A 23,534-nucleotide genomic window follows, 5' to 3' on the forward strand; every position below is an offset into this window, starting at 1 on the left:
TACTCCAAAATCCTTAGCGAAAAACATACTTCCAATGAAAATTTTCCTGTTTTTTTTTTTTTTGTTGTGTTGGAAAGCTCCATTTTCGTAAAAAAGTGAAAGTTTTGTAAAGAAGTGTCGATTACTGCAAATAGAGTTACGAGGGCAGAATAATATGTCTTACTATTCAACTTACAAGCAATTGCAGCCCCGCGCATTGCTGGAGCGAGTCCAATCCAGGCTTTTTGTCATTTACATAATCTTCGATTGTATCCGCTTCAAGCCGTAATTTTCCCAATTGAATGTATTGTGGTGTTTTCAGAGCGCGTCGGAGAACTCGGCAGGCGCGGGCGGCGGCGCCTCGTCCGGCGGCAGCGCCCGGGTCTCCTCACGGTCCAGGGCCTCCGAGGAGCCGCATATTGGTAAAAATCCATTCATTTCTCACTTTCTTTTTTTTTTGTTTCCGAGGTCCAGAGGAAACGAAAATGCCAAATTCGGACCTTCAAAGTCTGGGTGACTACACATCCAGTTACCAACTAGGGTCTTTGCTTAATAATTGCAATCGATTGGTATTGGTTGCATTATCAACCGATAGACCTCCACTGCTGGATACAGATCTCTTGAAGGGCCTACACACACCATGCGGCTGCCTGCGACTCGTTTGATTTCGTCTGTCCAACTTACTGACCGGGACACCACGACACAACGTTTCGCAACGCTCAACGGCAGCCCTAACCTAGTGGGATCTTCCAACGCTGCGCTTTCCGATCCGAGGATGTCATTCTAGCACCTTGGGACCCCATCCATGGATTTGCCGAACTATGTGTCCTGCCCATTGCCACTTCAGATTCGCCACGCATTGAGCTATATCGGTTACCCTGGTTCTTCTACGGTCTCCGCATTTCTGATTGGATCACGTAGAGAAACTCCAAGCATAGCTTCCTCCATTATGAGGCCCATGGTCAACGACTGTGTCACCCGATGCCCGATAATCAATGAGTTCCCACGGGATTTTTTAAACCTATATCCACGCGAACGAAGTCGCGGGCATAAGCTAGTAAGATATATAATAAAGAGTCTTTAATATGTTCTTCCAGGCAAGTACAAACTGCTGAAAACCATCGGTAAAGGCAACTTCGCAAAGGTGAAGCTGGCAAAACATGTCCCCACCGGCAAGGAGGTCGCGATCAAGATCATCGACAAGACTCAGCTCAACCCCAGCTCCTTACAGAAACTCTTCCGAGAGGTAACAAATATCTCATTATGAACCCATCGCTTCTAAAAATAACAAGTTTTTGTCATCCATCCATCCATTCAACAGCCCGCATGCGTCCACTGCTGGACATAGGCCTTTCCAAAAGCGCGTCACCAAACACGGTCCTGGATGAGGAAGGCGGAGGACCAAGTTTTTGTATTTAGAAAAATTCAGAAGTATATTTTACATATGAACGGCTAGGAACAACTTCTCTGTCGGAGTATGCTATCTGGGGTCCTTATTCATGCGCCTCTGCACGCAAGGCAAGGTTTGGAGAGGTTCAAATCATCTTTTCCTTCCCACCCCGACTTTGCACGGGTAGCTTATTACATGTTTCGTAGAAATTGAAAATATAGCCTATGTCACTCCGGAATAAGGCTTTCTACTGGTGAAAGAATTTTCAAAATCGGTTCAGTAGTTCCAGAAATTACTTCCTACAAACAAACTTTACCTCGTTGTAATATTAATTAAAGATAATATTTATATGGGTATGGATTTTGATCATATTTGGTTTGTGTTCCAGGTGCGGATAATGAAAATGCTGGACCATCCCAACATCGTGAAGCTGTTCCAAGTTATCGAGACGGAGAAGACACTATACCTAGTTATGGAGTACGCGTCCGGTGGCGAGGTTCGTTAACATATAGCTATCTAGATGATGCCCGCGACTTCGTCCGCGTGGATTTAGGTTTTTTAAAAATCCGGTGGGAACTCTTTGATTTTCCGGGATAAAAAGTAGCCTATGTATTAATCGTGGGTATAATCTATCTCCATTCTAAATTTCAGCCAAATCCGTCCGGTAGTTTTTCCGTGAAAGAGTAACAAACATACACACAAACTTTCGTCTGTATAATATTAGTTCCTGGGTATAATCTATCTCCATTCCAAATTTCAGCAAAATCCGTCCGGTAGTTTTTCCGTGAAAGAGTAACAAACATACACACACACATACATACACACAAACTTTCGCCTTTATAATATTAGTGTGATTAGTGTGATAGTGTGAAGTGTGATACCAGCACTAATCAGGAGGCTAGTCGGAACAAGCTCGACTAGTTTCGAACCCATCAGGGGTCGTTTTTCAAAGAGAACTCCGCTGTGACGGGTGGTTGCAAATCTTCATCCCTAGCCCCGTCACTGTAATCCAGGCATCTGGAGCTAGTGGTGTCCTGGCCCACGACTGATGACGTTGTCTTAGCAATAAAAAATGGCTTCCACACTGAGGGCTAGTAGCATCCATCCACGTGTTACCTACTATACGCGTGAGTCGCAACGCATGCCAGGCATCAGCTAATTTCTTATTATAAAAAAAAATATTTCTTTTGATTACTTTTCTAATTATTCATTACAATTTTTGTGTATTTACAGGTGTTTGACTACCTAGTGCTACACGGGCGCATGAAAGAGAAAGAGGCGCGAGCCAAGTTCCGACAAATAGTGTCAGCGGTGCAGTACTGTCATCAGAAGAGGATTATACACAGGGATCTCAAGGTGATCAATATAATTTGTTGATTATGAAATAAGCAATACTTACTATAAATTACAAATAAGATGCCTACTGTATTTATTACCTACTACATGAAGCCCGTGATTCGTGTTATATGTTGCTTTGCTTAGTATCAATCAATCATTTATTTATTTGCTCTTAATGCAGCTTTAACAAGTGTAAATTAAAAATTTATAACACCCCCGACAAGTGAAGGTTACCGTAACTAGAATAGAGCTGATAACTTTCAAACGGCTGAACCGATTTTCTAGGGTTATACCTATCCAAAGTATCAGAGTTTTCCAAAACATAATTTTCAAATAAATAATTATGTATGTAGGCAACGTCCATCTCGACAGCTTGACATTTGTCAATTGACATAATATTATGAACCTAACGGTTAGTTAACCTTCTTTTCTACAAGAAAACTAGAAAATAGCTGATAACTCTTAAACGGCTGAACCAATTTTTTTGGATTATAGCTAAGAACACTCTCGATCAAGCCACCTTTCAAACAAAAAAAAACTAAATTAAAATCGGTTCATTCGTTTAGGCGCTACGATGCCACAGACAGATACACAGATACACAGATACACACGTCAAACTTATAACACCCCTGTTTTTGGGTGAGGGGTTAAAAATAAATTACAATGCGTTCAATTTCGTCCGCGAAAGCTTCGATTTTTAAAAATCTTGAAATAACTGTTTGATTTTCCGGGATAAAAAGTAGCATATTATCTCTTGCTGTGGCTGTACACAGGGATCTCATGGTGATCAATATTAGTTACGAAATAAGCAATACCACAGTTCACGACAGTCAGGGAACTTCTAACAAAACGTTGAGGCTTGGACATCAGTAGCAGGCGGCAAATGTTACTACAATTAGGTAGCCCTAAAGTAGCCTTATTTTTCTTTGATTTCACGCCTGCCTGTCACATTTGGCGCCTGTTAGTGACGTCGAAGCCTCGACGTTTGCTCCCTAGCTGTCGTGAATTGTGCCAGAAGTTAGGGGTACCATTGTTTAAAATAATAATAAAGAGATAAAGTTTGTAAGTTTGGATGTAGGGGGTAATCTCCGCAACTATTCATCAGATTTCCAAAATTCTGTCAACAAATGCTAGCTAGATTATTAGTGAGTGTTAGTGTGTGTATAAATTACGCGAAAAAAGTCGTGGAAAAAAAGGTATAATATATAAAATTTTAAACATTACAATGAATTCCAATTCCAGGCAGAAAACCTCCTACTAGACGGCGAGATGAATATAAAGATTGCGGATTTTGGTTTTTCAAACGAATTCACTCCGGGCGCTAAACTAGACACCTTCTGTGGCTCGCCGCCTTACGCTGCGCCTGAGTTGTTTCAAGGTAAATTACACTTCAACCCTACGCCGGCCCACTACTGAGTATGTGTGTCTTCTCAGAACGAGAAGAGTTTAGGCCATAGTCTGCCATGCTGGCTCAGTGCGGATTGGCAGACTCAACACACCTTTGAGAACATTATGGAGAACTTTCAGGCATGCAGGTTTTCTCACAGTGTTCGCACTAGTTATTTTCTTATCTCATCATCATCATCATCATCGACGTCGTCAACCGAAAGACGTCCACTGCCGGACATAGGTTGGAACCTCAACAGCTCAACAGTATGGAGCATACTGACTTCCAAATAATATAAACAAATAATAAAAACTTAAAAAATGACTGCCATGAAAATTAAAGTGTAATTTCTTGTACGATGGTACGGATCATTTGTGTGCAAGTCAGACTCGCACTTGACCGTTTTTGTTTTAAAGTTATAAAAGGTATTTGACAAAAAGTGTTTCGTTCCAGGCAAGAAATACGACGGTCCCGAGGTAGACGTATGGTCATTGGGAGTTATACTGTATACCTTAGTATCGGGGTCGCTGCCCTTCGACGGATCTACGCTGCGGGAGTTGAGGGAACGGGTACTCAGAGGGAAATACAGGTTCGTATTTAGTAAAAGGGTTTTGGTCTCTAGTATTAAAATGGTGTGATGTTTTGTATAGCGGTAGTTTATATAGTTAGAATTCATCTAATACATCGTCCATTACAATCGGCCACCCATTGGCACTACCTGATAATATTATAATCAGATTGAATCAGAGATTGAATGAAAGATGAAACTCCGCAAGGTTGTCTTGTCTCTAAGTTGCAATTTCTGTTTTGCTAATCGAAACAGTAAAATTTTGAAAAAATCGAAGGATTTATCGAACTTTAAATCATATTTATCCCATTTTTTCCAGAATACCTTTCTACATGTCAACAGACTGCGAGAATCTACTCAAAAAGTTCCTCGTTCTAAATCCGGCAAAGCGGGCCTCACTCGAAAGCATCATGCGCGACAAATGGATGAACACGGGCTATGAAGACGACGAGCTCAGACCGTACGTCGAACCGCAACAGGACTTCAAGGATCATAAGCGGATAGGTGAATATCTGAACAAACCCAACTCCTCAAAATATACTTATTCCAGGCATAGCTCTCTCCATCGCCCGCTGAGTTGAATGAAAGGGATCTGGGAACATTCAATTGTCAGAAAATTTTCTGTCTGCGGCACTGACTGACCATACTGATAAGCTTGGTGAGATGAGGAACTGTTTTGGGGTAACTAAGAACTTTTTAGGATAGTAAATTAGGAACTGCGCAAAAACCTTTTCAAAAAGTTACTATGGAGCTAACACGGGCTATGAAGATGACGAGCTCAGACCATACGTCTTCAGGTCAACAGGTGAGTGTTTGGACCCCCGTTAATTTTGGTGAAAAGAACCGAGGACACTGCATGATCGCTCATCATCGGATGAGATGGCTACGGCCATACCGAGGCTCGGTAAGATTAGGAACTGTTTCAAAGAGTTTTTTGGGGTAACTAAGATTTTTTTAAAGATAATTCATTAGGAACTGCGTAAAAGACAATTAAAAAGTTCCTCATGTTAAACCCGACACGCTCATGAAAGACTTTTGTCTTTATTCTTGACGCCACTTCCCAAAGTCGGATAAAAGAGTTATTTATGAGGGTAGGTCTAAACTACTATGATACTTCAAGGCGCTGCCGGTGATCGAAATAATTAAAGTGGGTAGATTAGCTACTGAATAGTTAATGACTACATTACAGCTACACAATATTGCGCTAAGCAATCACTATTATTAGTATTACATGCACGCTTACATTGAAATATAATCGAAATATGAATATTGAACTGTCTTTTGTAGTACCGATTGTTGTTTTTCGGTCATCCAAAAATCCTAAACTTGTTATTTTGTCATGAAATGTTGTAGCATCAATGGTATAATACTAACATTCGATTTGTACGTTTAATACTTTTGTAATACGCTAATTTTAAGCTTGTACCCTGAAATTTAGAGATTTGAACTAATTTCCAATGTAAAGTTTTTATTTTTCTACCAATTTGGTACAAATTTTAGTTTCGAAAGTTGGTAACCCCCGTTTGTGTTGCTATTTTGTATTATGGTAAGCTTTATAATTGGAGTATGTCTTTATTCCATGCTAACCGCTACACAGCGCAAGTTGGTATGTGTCCGTAACGATATTGGTACCGAAATGTTTTGTTTCAATGTGTGCTGTTTTCAAAAAATTTCTTCATGTTTTTTTTTAAATAGTGATTTAGATGATTGTTTTTTTTTTAATGCTATTCGTTGGCATATATTTGAGAAATTTAAATAAAAAATATCAATTTTATGGTATTTTTATCAACCAAATTTTAACCAACTACTAACACCAGTATATTAAGAGAAATTTTGCAGTATTAACTTCTTACATAAAAAGAAATCCCACTTCTGATTAAAAAAAATACAGATACGATTTCTACGAAAAAAGTTTAATGATATTCAATTTTTTTTAATTGTTTTGAAGTAGTTTCCGTTTTATTTAATTAGAAAACGATAAAAGTGATTCTTTTCCAATTCCATGCGCCCCGCGAACCGGTACACAGCTCAAGTCGGTACGTGACCGTTACGCGGTACTAATGTTATTTCAATATCGATGGTATTTTATACTACTTACGTTAAAGGGTTCTGTCTTGTTGTTATACTAGTTATGTTTCATAAAGACCGCTCAGCTTTGGCTGTACCGATATAAGCGTTAACGCGTTTGTGTGCGTAATTTAAGCCGTGTCGCGGTCGAGTATTTGTTGTTTAAATACAGTAATATGGCACATAATATACCGAAATTTCAAAATTTAGTTTTTAAATTAGTTTAAAATTTTAAATTTAGTTTTTGAGATAGTCACAAAAATGGACTAAAACTGACAACATTGACGCCCCCCCCCCCCCCCCATTTCCTCATTTTTGAACATAATTTTTTTTTAATAAATTCGTAATCTACTCAATGAGCTCTAAACATTGATACCCCACATGCTAGGTTAAGAAAAAAAATTTTTTTTGGCTGCTTTTTCATGTATGAGCCCTCCTGAGAAAGAATTTAATTGAATTTTTAATTCAATATTTGATTTTGGGTCAACGTTCTGAAACTGTGACATGCGGACGGACAGACGGACAGACAGGCAGCAGAGTGGCATTAATAGAGCTCTGTTTTTATCCTTTGGGTATGGAACCCTAAAAACCGTAATCCTGTATAGTATGTTGAGGTTTTTTTTAACCCCCGACCCAAAAAGAGGGATGTTATAAGTTTGACGTGTGTATCTGTATATCTGTCTGTGGCATCGTAGCTCCTAAACTAATGAACCGATTTTAATTTAATTTTTTTTTTGTTGAAAGGTGGCTTGATCGAGAGTGTTCTTAGCTATAATTCAAGAAAATCGGTTCAGCCGTTTGAAAGTTAACAGCTTTTTTCTAGTTACTGTAACCTTCACTTTTTCAATTTTTAATTTACACTTGTTTATACCTAAGATTTTTTCAAGCGTGATTATTTTATTCTAAATTATTACGAAACCCTTCAATGAGACAGAATTCATAAACAACGCATGCTTGTCGTGAACCTTTTTTTAAATACACACACCGAAGTTTTTTTTAATGTAAAATTGACGTCCATTGCTTCGTTTTATTTTAAAAATACAAAATGCATGAAATTTTACTAATTTGAGTACTGCATAGGTCTTAGATCGATAAATAATTTTTAGTATTTTATTTTTCTTTCAGTTTTTGCACATTTACAGCACCTTTATGATAATTTTTATAGGTTTTAGGTAATCATTAACGATAAAATGTTATTTTATATGAAATATTCGTACAGGCTGACTGAACGCATGCCTACTTCGTACTTAGTTCAATACGTTTTACGATTACGATTACTTTATAAACTGTTTGTTATATCTGACAACATACAAGATAGCTCACTGGGTTATTTTACCTATGTTTATATTACTGACATTGTTTGTGAGACGAGATTTTATTTTGAAGAGTGTTTTAGTTCTTGCATGAACTGTTGTACTAGTACTATGTTAATTTTATATAAATGATGAGTTTTTAGAGATTGGCTCTCCTGTAATTGAAATAATTGTGGCTAATTCTTTTGTTTTGTATAGAATTTTTAAACCAAACTAAATTGATGGCTATAAATCTAGTGCTATCCTTTTCCGTAGGGAGAATTATGAAAGGGATAGCAATTCATTTAGAGCTGCCATTTAGTTAGAGTACAAATAAATTAGCCATTTTATTTTCCTAAATAGAAAAGCGAGGAAAATTCGAACTCTCTCATGGGTTAGAGTATAAAATATCTCATGTATCCTGTTCTAAAAACTCATCTTGTATATGATTATAAGATTAAAGCCCTGGTCACACACGAAGCAGCATAGTGAAAGCTAAGCGTTAGGGTCGATTCTCATTGGGCAGCCAATGGAAGACGAATTTCCAAAACTAAGGGTCCGTACCCTTACGGTAGAGACTCCAAGGCGGCCTCCTAGAACTTGTTATACAAGAAATTGTATAAAGATGATCACATTACAACTGTGGAGCGCTGATATTGCTAGTGCGCTGCACAGTTCCTCGTTCTACATAATTCTACGATTTAAATCTATCAGACGCACTTTGACATTATATTAAGTCTGAGCAAATTCAAAGTACACTCTATAAAACAGCCTAGGAGCTACTGTTCTGTCTGACCAGGGTTTCAATAATTAACTTACAAGATTTGCAGTCCCTTTACAAAATCACTATTGTTTTATATTATAAATGGATGAGGGTACAAACATGTATTCATGGACACTTTTGATGGATTGGAGTGACAGCATATCTTGTTGATTAATGATCGCAGGACTATCACCCGTATTCACAAACGTTACTATGAGGTCTCATAGTGCGCTCGAACGCACAGTGTCCGTTCCACCAATCAGATGACTGTATCACATCAATTTACAATTATCTGATTGGTGGAACCTACACTATGCGTTCGAGCTTACTGTGAGACCTCATAGTAACGTTTGTGAATACGGTCGTAAGACTTGAAAGATTTGTAATCCCTTGAAACTGGTACAGTTTATTGACCCCTATATGCCCCCGCACTAGAAGGGTTCCATATTGTTGTTCTAACTGACTGGTGTACGTTTTCAGAGGCGCTCGTGTGCCTGGGCTACAACCGACAAGAGATCGAGTACTCGCTTGCTGAGGCGAAGTACGATGACGTATTCGCCACTTACCTGCTTTTAGGAAGGAAAAGTACTGATGTAAGTTATAATTATAGGCCATTTAATTTTCAAGATAGGTGTGTGCTTTGAGACAACAATTATCATTGCTAGTGAATAGCAATGATAAGGAAGACTGTTCATTCGAACCAAGATGTTTGTGAGAAGGTGCCTTCATTCTTGCTTTGAAGATACTCAAGTAATACGTGGAAGACGTCGGAAGAGCGTTCCATTTCCTAGCAGTCTGGTCAGATACCATGGGATGGGACCATTGCATTGAAATTAAAAAAAAATCAAAATATTTTTATTCAATTAGACTTTCACAAGTACTTTTGAATCGTCAAGAGCATTTACCACTGGTTCGGAATGCCTTTCCTACCGAGAATTTATATGCAGGGCAGGATTATTCTGGAAAAAAATTGTGTTAAAAAAAATTTAAAATGCTTAAGTGCAGTGTCAGTAGGTATAGTTAATTTTTTGGTTGGCTTTTTAGCCCGAATCGGATGGCAGCCGGTCAGGATCGTCTTTATCGCTTCGAAACGCAGCCGCGCCCGGCCAGCCACAGCCGGCCAGCCAGGGAAACGCGCATGCCGGTAAGTGGTCACACAGCGTACTCCAACACTCACAATATACACTAACACAAAATATACAAACAAATTCACATTCTTATACATTTCAACAAAAGTTTTGAAAGGGAAAAATGTTTCACAATTACCCTTAACGTTCACTATTACCCTAAGATTTGATTTTCACAAGTTTTGAAAGTGAAAAAATGTATCGTAACTACGCTTAACTTCCACTATTACCCTAACATTTTCTTTATGTGTGTACTTTTACATACAAAGATTTAGAAAGTATTCCTGAAGATTTAAATTTAGAAGTTGTATGCAAACATATTTTATTTCACTTCAGAAATAGAAGTATCAAATTAAATAATCTTCAAAAATATATAGTGGTAGACATTTTGAATAAAAAGCTATGACTTTGTACAAAGAATTCCAAAATTACGCCGAAGATTCATTATATGACATATATCCAACATACAAACAGAAACTGATAAAATTGACACCTGAAATAATTCTTAGTTCTTACATTACCTTCATAATACCCTTACCCACACATGACTCAATCAAACATACACTTTTCAAAACATATTAATTTAAGAATTCGTTTTATCCTATAAATTTTACCTTTTGGGGCATATTTATTTATGAGCTATGTAAAGTAGGCTTAGGAAATCAATCTATTAATCAATAATATTGATCGATGCTTAAAAAAGTTGTATTCAACAGAGAACAAATAATTTAAAAATAAAATCGTTTCCCCTATTTAGATTTAAAAACTTCATCATTTTAGAAATAGTAAAATTTTAATGTTACTTTATTTTTTTAACATATTTTATGTACCTACTCACTGTTATTTATTTTAGATTTAACATAAGATACAGTTTTTATATTGGATATTAATTATTATTGGGAAATCTTAATAATGTTTCTTTCGATTTTTACACATAAAGTGACCTTACATTTAACACTTTCAAAATTCTAATGAACATAATATTTACTAAACATCTGTTTAACTCTTTTCATTTTGTTCTCTTATGGATACATGTCAAAATTAATCAGTAATAAAGCTTAGGTTATAGTAAAAAAGATATAATTTATTATTGGGAGAGCTTAGCTTTATTCTAACCGGACATCCATGACATCTTTAAAATATTTAGTAAGTTATAAAAATAATAATCATTTGAGGTCCATTTGTTATTGACTATGATTTGGAATCAAAATCAAAAGAAAAATTTGTCTTAAATTATGCTCAAAAAGAACAAAAATTCAAGATTATTTTCAAGAGAAGTCCACAATAGACTCAGCCGGGTAAATATTTAAAATCGGTCTTCCATTGAAAATTATGTATGGTAATTCTGAACGTAAAAAGTTTTTTGATTACACCTGAAAAAATTCTAAATATAATGAAAGAAATTAACGGTTGCAAGTTTAAAAAAAAAATTTAAATGCATTTTGAGAGTACGACAAATGATTAATTTTCTATCATTAAAATTGATTGCGTAAAATGAAGATTTTATTTTGAAATGTTTTTAATAAACCAAAAAATTGCTGGGGTAAATCCGAACACTTGGTGTTTCAAGATTACCCCACATTAATTTTATGTTATTAAAATTGAATAATATGAAGCGTAATTTTTTTTACTAACTAATAAAAGAACAACGCGCGTATGACGCGTATTTTGATTCCAAGTCGTAGTATCTATTGCTTCTTTATTTTTACTGTATATTTGTGTGCTTGAAGTGACGTACACCCAACGCAACTATACTGCTCCCGTGGACGTCTTTCTTTGTCCTGTTAATGTTATACTCTGTCTCGACCAATGTGTTTGTTCATTTGTCATCCGTTCTATTAGATTTCCGATTTCAAATCTTTATTCTACATGGACTACTACTTTTTTGTATTAGTTTTGTTAACGTTTATTCGATGATTTCTGCGTAATTTGTATGCCAAATTTTATTAATTACCCACGTCATAACCACTCTGCAGACCTATTCCGTATATCAATGGATGTTTAATTTATTTAGTTTCTATACAACGGAAAGTGTCCAATCCATAACATTCATTAATTCGTTATGGCTAAAGAGTACGTTGGCTGGAAATAATATATTATGTGAAGTATGCAAAGATGTACAATTTGTCATACTAAGATTTTACGCTGACGCTTACGAGAAAACGTTAGCAAAACTGATTGTAGCCTTTCGGTCCCCTCTAGCAAAAATGCCGTAATCACTACGAGTAGGTACATTATATAATAATAAAAAGTGGTGATAGTCTAGGGGTTAAAACGTCGGCCTCATATTAAGGGTTATCTCTAATTTTTCGGTGTTATTTGCGTTTTAAGCAATTAGATATCAGTTGGTTTAATTGTGAAAGAAAACATCGTGAGGAAACCTGCATACGTGAGAGTCTGCATAATGTTCTCAAAGGTGTACGAGATCTACTGATCCAGCATGTTGGATTATAATGGTCTAAATTATTCTCATTCTGAGAGAAGACCCGCTCAGTAATGGATTTTGAAATGAGTAATAACAATTGTTGATTGGCTGAATATGTGGTAATTTTTCGAAAAAATTAGCCATTAGTGGAAGTGTCAGCCAATTCGAAGGATTGCGATTGTCTCGTTGTAACGGTTAGAGTTTTGTGCTAGAGGGGCTAGCAGGTGTTATGACGTTAATACGAAAATGTTGCACAAATTTTTCTCTTCGGAAACCCTTTGGCATGTTATTCAATGTAAGTGATATATGGACGTATGTAGTTGCACCGTCAGTTGGTTTTGAGGGCGTATAGTAGCGCGGGGTGTACGTTTGGAGCGGTATAGTATCGCGGGCATGGGGTGCCCTAATAAACACCGATGCGACGGGCTTTTGACGCGAAATTCTTGTATAGGAGTGATTGACTTCAATGTAGAGCGTAATTTTTGAGATAGGACGCACCATATTTGCTCTTTGTGTCAATTTATCATGTCAAAAGTACGGTGAATCATACTTTTGAAGTGATAGTTGGCACGTAGAGTAAATATGGCGAGCCCTTTTTCAAAATTTATGCAGTATATTTGCCCTAATTCAGAACAAAACAGTTCAAATTTTGAAGTCATTATAATTTCATTTATGGCAAGTATCTAGCATTTTTTAAATGGAAATTGTAGGATGAAAAATATGGCATACTATTATTGATATTGGTATCGAATATCGTGTGACGATAAAAGGGCTAATATTGAAGTCGATCAATATCGCGTCAAAGTCTGTTGCAAAAAAGCCGCGTTTTGGGTACAGAGACTGACTAGGCTTATAAAATGGTCTAAACTCCTAAATCAGTGGTGGATGAATAAAGATGCAAAAGAATATCTATTTAAATACCCTCAACTATAAATATCAGGGGATTTCTTTAAAAAAAAACATACAAGTGACGCAGTTGCTGTAGTCGTTCATATGAGTACTCTTATGGTGTTTTCAAAAAAGTGTTAACAAAGATTGTTTTAAACCAAAAAAGTTTATTTTTCGTCATTGATTGCATTTTTCAAGTTTTTATTTTAAATAGTTAGTTACGAAAATGAAATCGCATGATCCATTGATCGATTTCTTGTTGTGAATCGGCATCCCCATTACAATACTTAGCTTGCAGTATTCTTAGCTGTCTAGAATTAACAGCTTTAACCTCGTGCTAGACTATCCAGTCAGATATTGTGGCACGTTATGTTAAAATCGATATTGGAGAGGATTATATTGAAATTTAAAACGTTACGAATTACCCCACCACTGGGTAAAGACGGTCACTGTGCCTCAAAACGCGGGGTAACGGGGTAATATGGCGGTGTGGCAGGCGGGTGCGCGTCGCCGTCGCACCGCGGCGTGCAGCGCAGCATCTCGGCCAGCGCGCGCCCCGCCGCCTCGCGCCGCGCCTCCTCCGGCGCCGAGGTGCTGCGCGCGCAAGGTAACCACCACTGAGCGAACCGTAGGGTAACATAGGCTTTACGAAACGAACGTAGACGGTAAACTTAGCTTTTTAGTTTGCATGATTCTAGTATACATACTCTTCGCATGTTAAGTATGTTTAATATTTTATCAATATCTTTTTATTAATTAAACACAAATGCTAGTATCACTGACACGGGGTAATATCAAAGATATCTATCTATAATATAATAGAGCAAACTGTAGGGTAATAAAAAAACGAACCGAATTTAGAGTACAGTACAAAACGTTTTAGCTTTTTAGTTCGCATGATTCTCTGATGTATCTATGTCAAAAAACAATAAAGCTGTAATTTTTAATCTGATCGGTATATTATTTTGCATGATACTTTTTCTATACGCATATACCTACATCAAATTGCTTGTTGAAAATTTGAGGAATCGTCAAACAAGATAACTATTGTGGGCTTTATTTATTTATGACGAGTAAAATAGCTTTGTTATTTTTTGCATGATGTATGATGATGATATTGAGTTTTTTTAATTTTAAATAAACAAAGACTGTAAACTAGTACTAGAACTTTCTTTTTAAAATTCACATCTATCCCCCTTTATTTTCGTAATTTTTAGTGTATTCTTCCATTTCTTTTTATGTTAAGTTATCTTACCATTACTCTTTAACCTTGGCATGCTACTTTTTCCTATCGTTCTGCCTTATAGCGTTTCTTTTGATTCAGGCTATCGGTGCTCCAGCAAATTAGAAAAACGTGCAAACCAAAATTAAGCTTACCTATGTCGTTGCATGTTCGTAAGCTTCCATAATTATTTATTTAGGTATGTTCAGCTTTTACTTCAGCCTTGCATGATCCATTTTTCATCTGAACTTCTCACATTTCTTAATGAATTAATAATAATTAATATGTTAAAAACTAAATTGATAATACAAGGTGCTATGAACAAAATGTTAAAAAATATCCTAGCTACGTATCTACGTAGAAATAATCTGAACGTAATTACAAACTAACGTATAATATACGTTTTCTTTTTTTTTTTTGGTTAAAAAAAGTATCCAAAATTCATTTTACAGACCTCTTATTAGGTCTAGGTGATTTGTGTTTCATTTTTGCATGAATTTAGGTACATTTAGGCTATTTTTGGGAGCTTTTTAAGTGGTTTTCTGGCATGATTGTTTTATGTAACTGTATGTTTGTCATAGCATGTATGTAATGTAATTTGTAGATAGTATGGTAAGTGATTTCTTAATTTCTATGATAGATTTAAATAAATTATTTTTGTATATATATTATATGTATTTAGTCATATTATTAGTAGTGTCTTATTCGGAGTAGCAATTGAATTTAGGATTCTTGTATATGCACTGCTATATTGAAATTAGTATATTGTAGAGGTAAGCATGTAAAATATACACAAATCTTCCAAATTAGTAAAAATTTCTGTCTTCGCATGATAACCTTATCTATGTCTGTTTGTTCGCTTCCATCAGAAAACGAATGGACCATATTTGATAAAACTTTATAGCAATTAAACAAGTTTAATTCATCTATCTCTTATATCCTGATGAGTCATAGCTGAAATTAATAACAAATAATCAATCCTTTCTGTCATCTGTCGATAAGTTACTAAGCAATATTAGTTATTTTCCAAAAATACCATACAATTTACTATGTTTGGTATTTAAAATACCAAACATTTTGACAAAAAACAATGTTGCTGATTTACTTATTGACAGATGACAGATAAGATTGATTATACTATTAATTTTGGCCGTTAGACGGCTACCTTTTGGTAGATAGAATTTTATTTAGATTTGTATTATTTTACTGCTCCCAGTTGGTCATTACTAGATACAAATACTTAGACCCCAGCTTAGTAAAAGAATATCCAAAATTTAGAGCTTCAAATAGGGTTAGAAGGTTCGTAGTAAAAGCAAATAGTTAATGCTTTTACAGTAGTTTAATAGTTGCTTATAGAAGTTTTGGAATATTAATACGTAGGAGAATAATGCCTAAATATATCCTTGTGTGTTCAAGTACTTTAAAAAAAAAGTGTAGCTTGTTATATTTTTAAGCAATGAGGTCTGCAAAGATTTCTTTATTTTTAAAATTGGGTGATATTGGAATTCGTCGTGATAAATATTTATCGCTTTATTATTTTCGCTTAATATGCTATTTAATTCGATCCTTGATTTTTTTTTAAATTGGTAATAAGAGTATGAAAAGTTCACTTTTTAACCCCCGACCCAAAAAGAGGGGTGTTATAAGTTTGACGTGTGTATCTGTGTATCTGTGTGTCTGTGTATCTGTGTATCTGTGTATCTGTGTATCTGTGTATCTGTCTGTGGCATCGTAGCGCCTAAACGAATGAACCGATTTTAATTTAGTTTTTTTTGTTTGAAAGGTGGCTTGATCGAGAGTGTTCTTAGCTATAATCCGAAAAAATTGGTGCAGCCGTTTAAGAGTTATCAGCTCTTTTCTAGTTTTCTTGTAGAAAAGAAGGTTACATAACCGTTAGGTTCATAATATTATGTCAATTGACAAATGTCAAGCTGTCAAGATGGACGTTGCCTTGATACATAATTATTTATTTGAAAATGATGTTTTGGAAAACTCTGATACTTTGGATCGTAGGCGCGGAATAGTCCAAGAAAATCGTTTCAGCCGTTTGAAAGTTATCAGGTCTTTTCGGTCTTTTCTAGTTACTGTAACTTCACTTGTCAGGGGTGTTATAAATTTTTAATTTACACTTGTACCCCATTTGTTGAGTCCCTTTGATAAATAATTACCCAATGTATCTAATGGACTAGGTCTGTGTTGGTGTTAGCTGGCGGGCGTGCTCTACCTTTTTGCAGTGTTTTTTTTTGTTATAACTGACTGGAAAGCACTCTAAAGGGGTGCCGTACGTATGTCGGCGAGTGCCAGCACAGACGGAGTCCATACTTGTATAGTTTAACTAACTTGTTACAAATAACTACAAACTTGACATTGGCTAATCTTTGTAAAGCCAGACGAAAGAGAAAAAAAAAATGTATGTAATACCCAGCTGATATTAGAGTACGCTGCTGCATGGGGTAATTATTTATGGACTTTTAATTAATTCTATTTATTCTTGAAACCGTAAGGAGACACAGTGTAAAATATTTTTCTGAACTTTTATGACAGAATTTCACTATTACCCCATTTATTCAAATGAGAAAATGTGACGCTGCAGACAAATTAGTGTGTTTTGGTGTGTTATTTACGCAAGCCCAGCGCGCATCAAAGATTTGTATATGTATATTTTTGAGACTGGCATTTTGAAACTGAATATTTTAACGGAAATCTGAAAACCACAGACAGAGATAATAATTCCTAAACGTATAGTCTACAAAGTTTCATTGAGTTTGATTGGTTACTAGTACAATGAAAGTCAAACTACGTTTGTATGGAGCGAGAGACGCAGAGATCCCTCTTACTCTCGGTCAAGCTAAGTTTGCACCTCGCGCCGATTACGTCACACTGACGCTTAGGTACGGTATGCGAACCGTACAGGCGCGACAAGACGATCGCGGGGAGGTGAGCGGGGAAGCGGGAGAGGCGCCGCATTCCAGCGAGCTGCAAACTTAGCGCGACCGAGTTATAAATAACGTTATAAGGCGCGTTTGGAACCCTTGTAGCTTTAGTTTTAAGTTACGTAATTAATTATCACCACTATATCGTACAAAAACAATTTCGACCATCAAAAATTGTACCTAATTTGAATAAATGATTTTGACTTTGACTTTGTTAATGTGTGTGGTAGTAGAGCGGACTTATGAAATATTCAGCAAATATTATTATGTATTAATGGTGTTTTTTTGTTGTTTTGTACGTGAAAGAGCGGCGGTAACGATTGTTTTGGGCTTACAGTTGGGACGACCAGCTCCGCCGCGAACAACACCACGTCTACCGCCACCACCACTACGTCCAATTTTAAAAGACAGGTATGTTATGTACTCTTTTTTGGGGTCAAAAGGAAAAATGTAACCCTTATAGGATCACTTTGTTGTCTGTCTGTTTGTCTGTCCGTCTGTCCTACTACTAAAGGGTACTTCCGTTGACCTAGAATCATGAAATTTGGCAGGTAAGTAGGTCTTGTAGCACAGGTAAAGGAAAAATCCGAAAACAGTGAATTTGTGGTTACATTACAAAAAAAATAATTAAAATGTGTTCCCTATGAAATGACTATTTTTTTCTCTTCGATTTCACGTCACCCATAGCCTAATATTTGACATATCGTCGATTCAGGATCAAATCGAGAATTCCCTTACTCTAGTTCGCTCTGCTACAGATAGCGTTGATTTTATTAAGTTCAGCTATACCTTAGTAAAAATAAGAAAGTTTGGAACTTTCATTTTGAAAACCGAAGCCTTGTTAAGTAGAAAAATATTACCAAAGACGATTTATGTTTGTTATTTTATTACAGAACACAATTGACTCAGCATCTATTAAAGAAAATACCGCGCGAATCGCTCTGATGCAGGTAAGAAAAAGTCTTACGTAATATGTATTTTTCGCTGATTGGTAGATAGCTGCTGAATATATTTCCAATTATAAAGGATGCCCCGCTATGTAAAAATACACGTCTGACTGAGAATTGAGAGTCCTTTTTTGAAGTTTCTTAAAAAAGCGGTGCCTTACTTTTTTTTTTAGCCATGCTAATCATGAATGATATTCCCCTTTACCCTCCAACGAAGCGTAAAGCTTGTGCTAGGAGTAGGTACGACAATAGTGCAAGTTTGAACCGCCGACCTTTTGGTATACAGTCCGCTCCTCAACCGTTGAGCTATTGAGGCTCTAAACTATTGTGTAGTGACACTGGCTATGCTTTTTTTAAATTATATGACGGCTATATTTTCAAATAAAGTTTTTTCAATTCGTTTTTTACCCGACTGCGCCAAAGCCAAAAGGAAGGGTTATGGACCAGTGTTTTAATTTTTTTCATTACGACTTATGTAGGTGCAAAACACAACCCGGCCGACCAGCGCCCAGCCCAAGTTGGAGCCCCGACCGCGTATACTGTCGAGCGGCGCGCGTCGCTCCGAGCACGCCGCGCACACCGCGCCGCACCAGCCGGCGCACCAAACGCACCAAACGCCCAAGATGTCCCCCCCTCACGACACGCCCAGGTGATTATAATTATGCCATTTTTGAGACAGGTTCCAGAGAAAAAAGAAACCCTTATACTTCGTTGTCTTTCTGTCTGTCAAGTCCCGTCAAGAAAATCAAAACCTTTAAAATAAAATAAAAAACACTTTCCGTTGACCTGGAATCATGAAATTTGGCAGGTAGCAATTATAAGCACAAGTAAGGGGAATATTGCGACTCGCACTTGACCGGTTTTTCTTTCAACGCCATGAGCGTTGTCAACCGACAGATGTCTGCTGGAGATATGTCTCTTGTAGGGACTTCCACACGGCATGGTCTTGCGTTGCCACCATTCAACGGCTCCCGCAGACTCGTTTGTTGTCATCAGTCCACCTAGTGGGGGGTCTTCAAACGCAGGTCTTCCAACGCTGCGTTTTCCGGTGCGAGGTCGCTATTTGTCAGGAACTTTGTGCCCTGCCCTTTGCCAGTTTAGCTACGCAACCAGTTGGGCTATTTCAGTTACTTTGGTTCTCCTACAGATCCCCTCATATTTGATTTGATCACATAGAGAAACTCCAAACCACTCGATCGCCCGTTAAGTGACTTAAGGTTTTATAAGGAGCCCATAGTAAGGTTTAAATCTATAGAGCGCACTTTGACTTTGCTTAGACTTAAGTTTCAGTTAAAACGAGACAGATTTATGCCAGCGGTGTAAAGCTGTCTCGTTTTAACAGTGTCTTAAGTCTAAGAAAAGTCAAAACAAAAAGTTAGACCCGTTTAGTGCGCCTTAAATACACGGATGAGATTTGTTTGTATACAATGTACAGTTATATATCTGGTGTTCAGATTAGACTACTTGTTTTGCGCGTATTAAACAACACGAGGAAATAGTGTATGTTATAGTCGCGTAATTAATGGAATCCATTTGACAAGTCAGCAAACGGACCAACGTAACTATATATCCAAAGCATCGAACCTTGCATGATTTACCAATAAATAATAACTAGATATTATAAAGTCTTTATCATGTATATCTTCATCTTGCATATAATTCCAGAAAATGTTTATTTAAAATTTTATATTTTGGTTAAAAGTTTAATTAAGTAATGATTCATTGTAGACAATTCTTAAACTCTATTTTATGCCTAAAACATCCTAATTAATAACATTATAAAAAGTTATATCGTAATATTCTATGAACTCCTAATATTATATCGAAGAGAAGGATTTAATATTATGATTTATGATCATTAAAACATTAATTTTACCGTTTTATACCTATCCCCGGATCCTTTCTCGACCAGTAACAAAAGAGTCGTGAGCATAATAGTCAGCAGGCTCGACTATTATGTAATGTATGTCGAAACCATGAAGTAGTAATTCAAATACCTGGCGTGCATTGCATTCCCTCTTTCCATGTTTTTCGTTGTGTTTGATTCGCGCGCCTATACTAGCGCCGCAAGTGCCAACAACAATTTGTACAAAGTTTCAACTCAATCGGCGCAAAAACTATATTACATTATATATAATATTATTTATAGTATTTACGCAGTATATATTTTGTATTTGAAATAATAAACTTAAGTATTTATTTATATACAAGTATTATATTTTACCCCTATAATTATATCTGCTCTTTACCCCCCCCCAAAAGACCTGTACATTACCGAGCATGCGACTCTGGGGGTAACGGTGACTAACCGCATGCTAACATGATTACACGCGGCCAGTCAAGCGGAGAGTAAGAACGGGGCCGAGAATGGCAAGACCGGAACCGGCACGGCCGGGCCCGGCACGGGCACGGGCACGGCGGGTAAGACGCACGTCAAAAGCGCGTCCATAAGCTCCGCCACGGGCGCTCCGCCCCTCGGAGCGGACCCCGCGCCGCACAATGCCTCCGCGCGGGACCTCGCGCAGCCCCGACCGAGGTACCTTAGCGAGCATGCATGCTGACTGCTTGCGTTTGGAAACCAAACACAGACAATGACAGAAATTCTTCTTGTGGGCACCTTTTTTTTTTTTGTAGATAATACATTATTAACTAGTGTGTTTGGACTGGGCAATTTTTTTTTTATGAAGTGAAATTTCTTTCTTGAGAGTAAAACGTTCATAGATTTTTTTTGGGCAGTGTTTTGTTCGAGTAAAATAATAACAAGTGTGTCTAAACTGGGCAATTTGTTTTTTATCGAAGTGTAACTTCTTAGGCGAGACTTGAGAGATTTAGTGAGAGTAACTTAAATCTTTTTTGGACAGTTAGTTACGTTGATAAACTTATTTTGGACAGGTTTTTTTTTGTAGTTAGTAAATTAATAAGTTGTGTGTCCTAAACTGGGTATTTTTTTGATTGAAGTAAAACTTCTTTAGGCGCGACTTAGAGTAACTCAAATTATCTTATTAAATTATCTTATTTTCGGACGGAAGTAACTTTCGCACGTCATTTCTCCCTAAAATGGCCACTAAACAGATCAGCTATTTTGAGACCGTCATCTTTTATTAAGCTGTTTTAAAGTACCAAGTAATCACACTTAATATTATAAAGGCGAAAGTTTGTGTGTATGTGTGTGTGTATGTTTGTTACTCCTTCACGCAAAAACTACTGGACGGATTTGGCTGAAATTTGGAATGGAGATAGATAATATCCTGAATTAGCACATAGGCTACTTTTTATCCCGAACAATCAAAGAGTTCCCACGGGATTTCGAAAAACCTAAATCCACGCGGGTGAAGTCGCGGGCATCGGCTAGTTAGTGCTATATATTAAAAATTAAAAAGCTTTTTTTTACTTAAATGATATAATATGACTCGTTTTAAACATATTCCGCGTGCGTTTAATTTTACATCAACCGTGCGTAAAGGAATTTTTTGTTTTATTTAAACGGGGCACTTAATTTAATTGAATCTGTAATATAGTTAAAATTAGTAGTTTTTAAGCTTATACTACGAGTAGTTATAGTGGCAACGCGCACAACTTTTAAAAGCTTTTTTCTATTGCACTGAAATGCCACGAGATATTAGTTTTAATTTGGTTTCACTTTGGTTTTTTGTACCTAATTCATTTGGTTTTTCTGCTTAAAAAAGTTTTAATCTTGCACCTTGAAGGTACGATGATTAGGCAAATTTTGATTGGTTTGTTTTGAGTTGCTTATAAAATACGCGCAACAGTATAATGCAAAATTAAAGGTATTTTTTCTTTTAGGTATAGTAAAAAATCAGTTCTAGTAGCAAATACCGAATCACCGGTATTCCTTTTGTAGCGTTATTAAAGTACCGTTATGTTAACGTTAAAAAGTAACGATAACCATGCATCCATTGATGTATCTGTTGCTTTTATGTATACCGGTAAAAGTATTCGATACTTATACTGTAATTATACACCTAACTTTATCTAAAGATGCCGTGTAGAAAATGTACTATCTTCGCTCAACGCGGATTTGCCGAAGTAACGATAAAGATATAACGTTAAATCATTCAATTAATTGGTATACTGCTATTTTATTAACGTTACATTTTAACATAACATAACGAAATATTTTGGTAGTATTAAAGTGTAACGGTATCCATCCTTAGTCTGGTAGTGGCGATAGAAACTATTCAACTTCAAGATTTACAGTACAAAAGATGGAAAAACGATTCGACAGATAGCTTTAGACTGAACTGGCGCAGCAACCCTTTACGACTTTTAAGAAAAATTTTGTCACCATACCGATTTAACGGGATTTTGTACCGATATAGCGGGATTATCACGTTGCATGAGTGTAAAAGGGCATTATAGCATGTAAATCTCCTTCTAGTCACCTGTAACTAACGAATAAGGTAATATTGTTATATTTATGTATTTATTATATTATTTATGTCTATTTATTGCATTTATTAAGAATATTAGGGTCCATACACTAGGTGATGTAAAATTGACCCAATTCAAAATATAATTGGTCCACTATACGACAACAGGACATTGAGACAACTGTTATACATAATTGAAGAATTGACAGGTCTAAATCTAATGCTATCCTTTTCCGTAGGGAGCACTGCGAAAGGGATAGCTACACGCTTAGACCCTTCATTCTAGTTTAGTATAGAGATTCGTCGAAAATAATATTCTATCTATCTGTGATCTGTCGATAAGTTTTTAACATTAAGGAACGTTATATTGTAAAACATATGTTACTTAGCAATGTTGTTATTTGTCGAGAAATGTCATACAATTTTTGGCGAATAACAACGTTGATAAGTAACTTATCGACAGATTACTAATAGAATTGATAACTTATTAATTTTATTAGAAAGGGTTTCAGGTATTCCCGAGCGAAGCCAGGGCGGTTAGATATAGGTATTGCGCATAACAGCTCGTTCACACAGGCTGCGTAAGCGTTGCGTAAGCGAAGACGTAGCGCGTACCATTGCGTTGTAATGTATGGAACTGTATGAGACATGGCATACCGCTTGCGTGGCGTGAATGTTCGCGTAGACGTAATGCGTGCACTTACATCTACGGATTCGCGCGCGTCACTACGCACGTTCGCGTAGACGTAATGCATGCAGTTATATCTGCGGATTCGCGCGCGTCACTACGCACGTGTCACGTATACGTGCGCGCGTG

At 36.6% G+C, this 23,534-nt stretch overlaps 1 protein-coding gene and 1 long non-coding RNA gene across 12 annotated transcripts in view; one reads left to right on the forward strand and one right to left on the reverse strand.

The window, feature by feature from the left end:
* Positions 1-23,534, forward strand: part of LOC123878217 (serine/threonine-protein kinase MARK2-like) — a 127,012-nt gene that overhangs the window by 86,004 nt on the left and 17,474 nt on the right. For 4 of the 11 annotated variants that reach the window (XM_045925341.1, XM_045925343.1, XM_045925345.1 and 1 more), the window contains exons 4-19: positions 302-401; positions 1,077-1,225; positions 1,758-1,865; positions 2,603-2,725; positions 3,950-4,085; positions 4,548-4,683; positions 4,982-5,166; positions 6,260-6,268; positions 6,690-6,698; positions 9,265-9,377; positions 9,829-9,928; positions 13,721-13,831; positions 17,717-17,790; positions 18,273-18,329; positions 18,806-18,975; positions 20,665-20,862. In XM_045925341.1, coding sequence (XP_045781297.1) covers positions 302-401; positions 1,077-1,225; positions 1,758-1,865; positions 2,603-2,725; positions 3,950-4,085; positions 4,548-4,683; positions 4,982-5,166; positions 6,260-6,268; positions 6,690-6,698; positions 9,265-9,377; positions 9,829-9,928; positions 13,721-13,831; positions 17,717-17,790; positions 18,273-18,329; positions 18,806-18,975; positions 20,665-20,862 — 1,778 coding nt within the window. The remainder of the gene's footprint in view (positions 1-301; positions 402-1,076; positions 1,226-1,757; positions 1,866-2,602; positions 2,726-3,949; positions 4,086-4,547; positions 4,684-4,981; positions 5,167-6,259; positions 6,269-6,689; positions 6,699-9,264; positions 9,378-9,828; positions 9,929-13,720; positions 13,832-17,716; positions 17,791-18,272; positions 18,330-18,805; positions 18,976-20,664; positions 20,863-23,534) is intronic. The other 7 variants (XM_045925346.1, XM_045925347.1, XM_045925349.1 and 4 more) reach the window with 4 other exon arrangements.
* Positions 18,043-23,534, reverse strand: part of LOC123878240 — a 30,334-nt gene continuing 24,842 nt past the window's right edge. Inside the window, exon 3 of the long non-coding RNA XR_006798798.1 lies at positions 18,043-18,131. This is a non-coding gene — a long non-coding RNA (uncharacterized LOC123878240). The remainder of the gene's footprint in view (positions 18,132-23,534) is intronic.

This window comes from Maniola jurtina, chromosome 25 (genome assembly GCF_905333055.1).
Source record: "Maniola jurtina chromosome 25, ilManJurt1.1, whole genome shotgun sequence".
Classification (NCBI taxonomy): Eukaryota; Metazoa; Arthropoda; class Insecta; order Lepidoptera; family Nymphalidae; genus Maniola; species Maniola jurtina.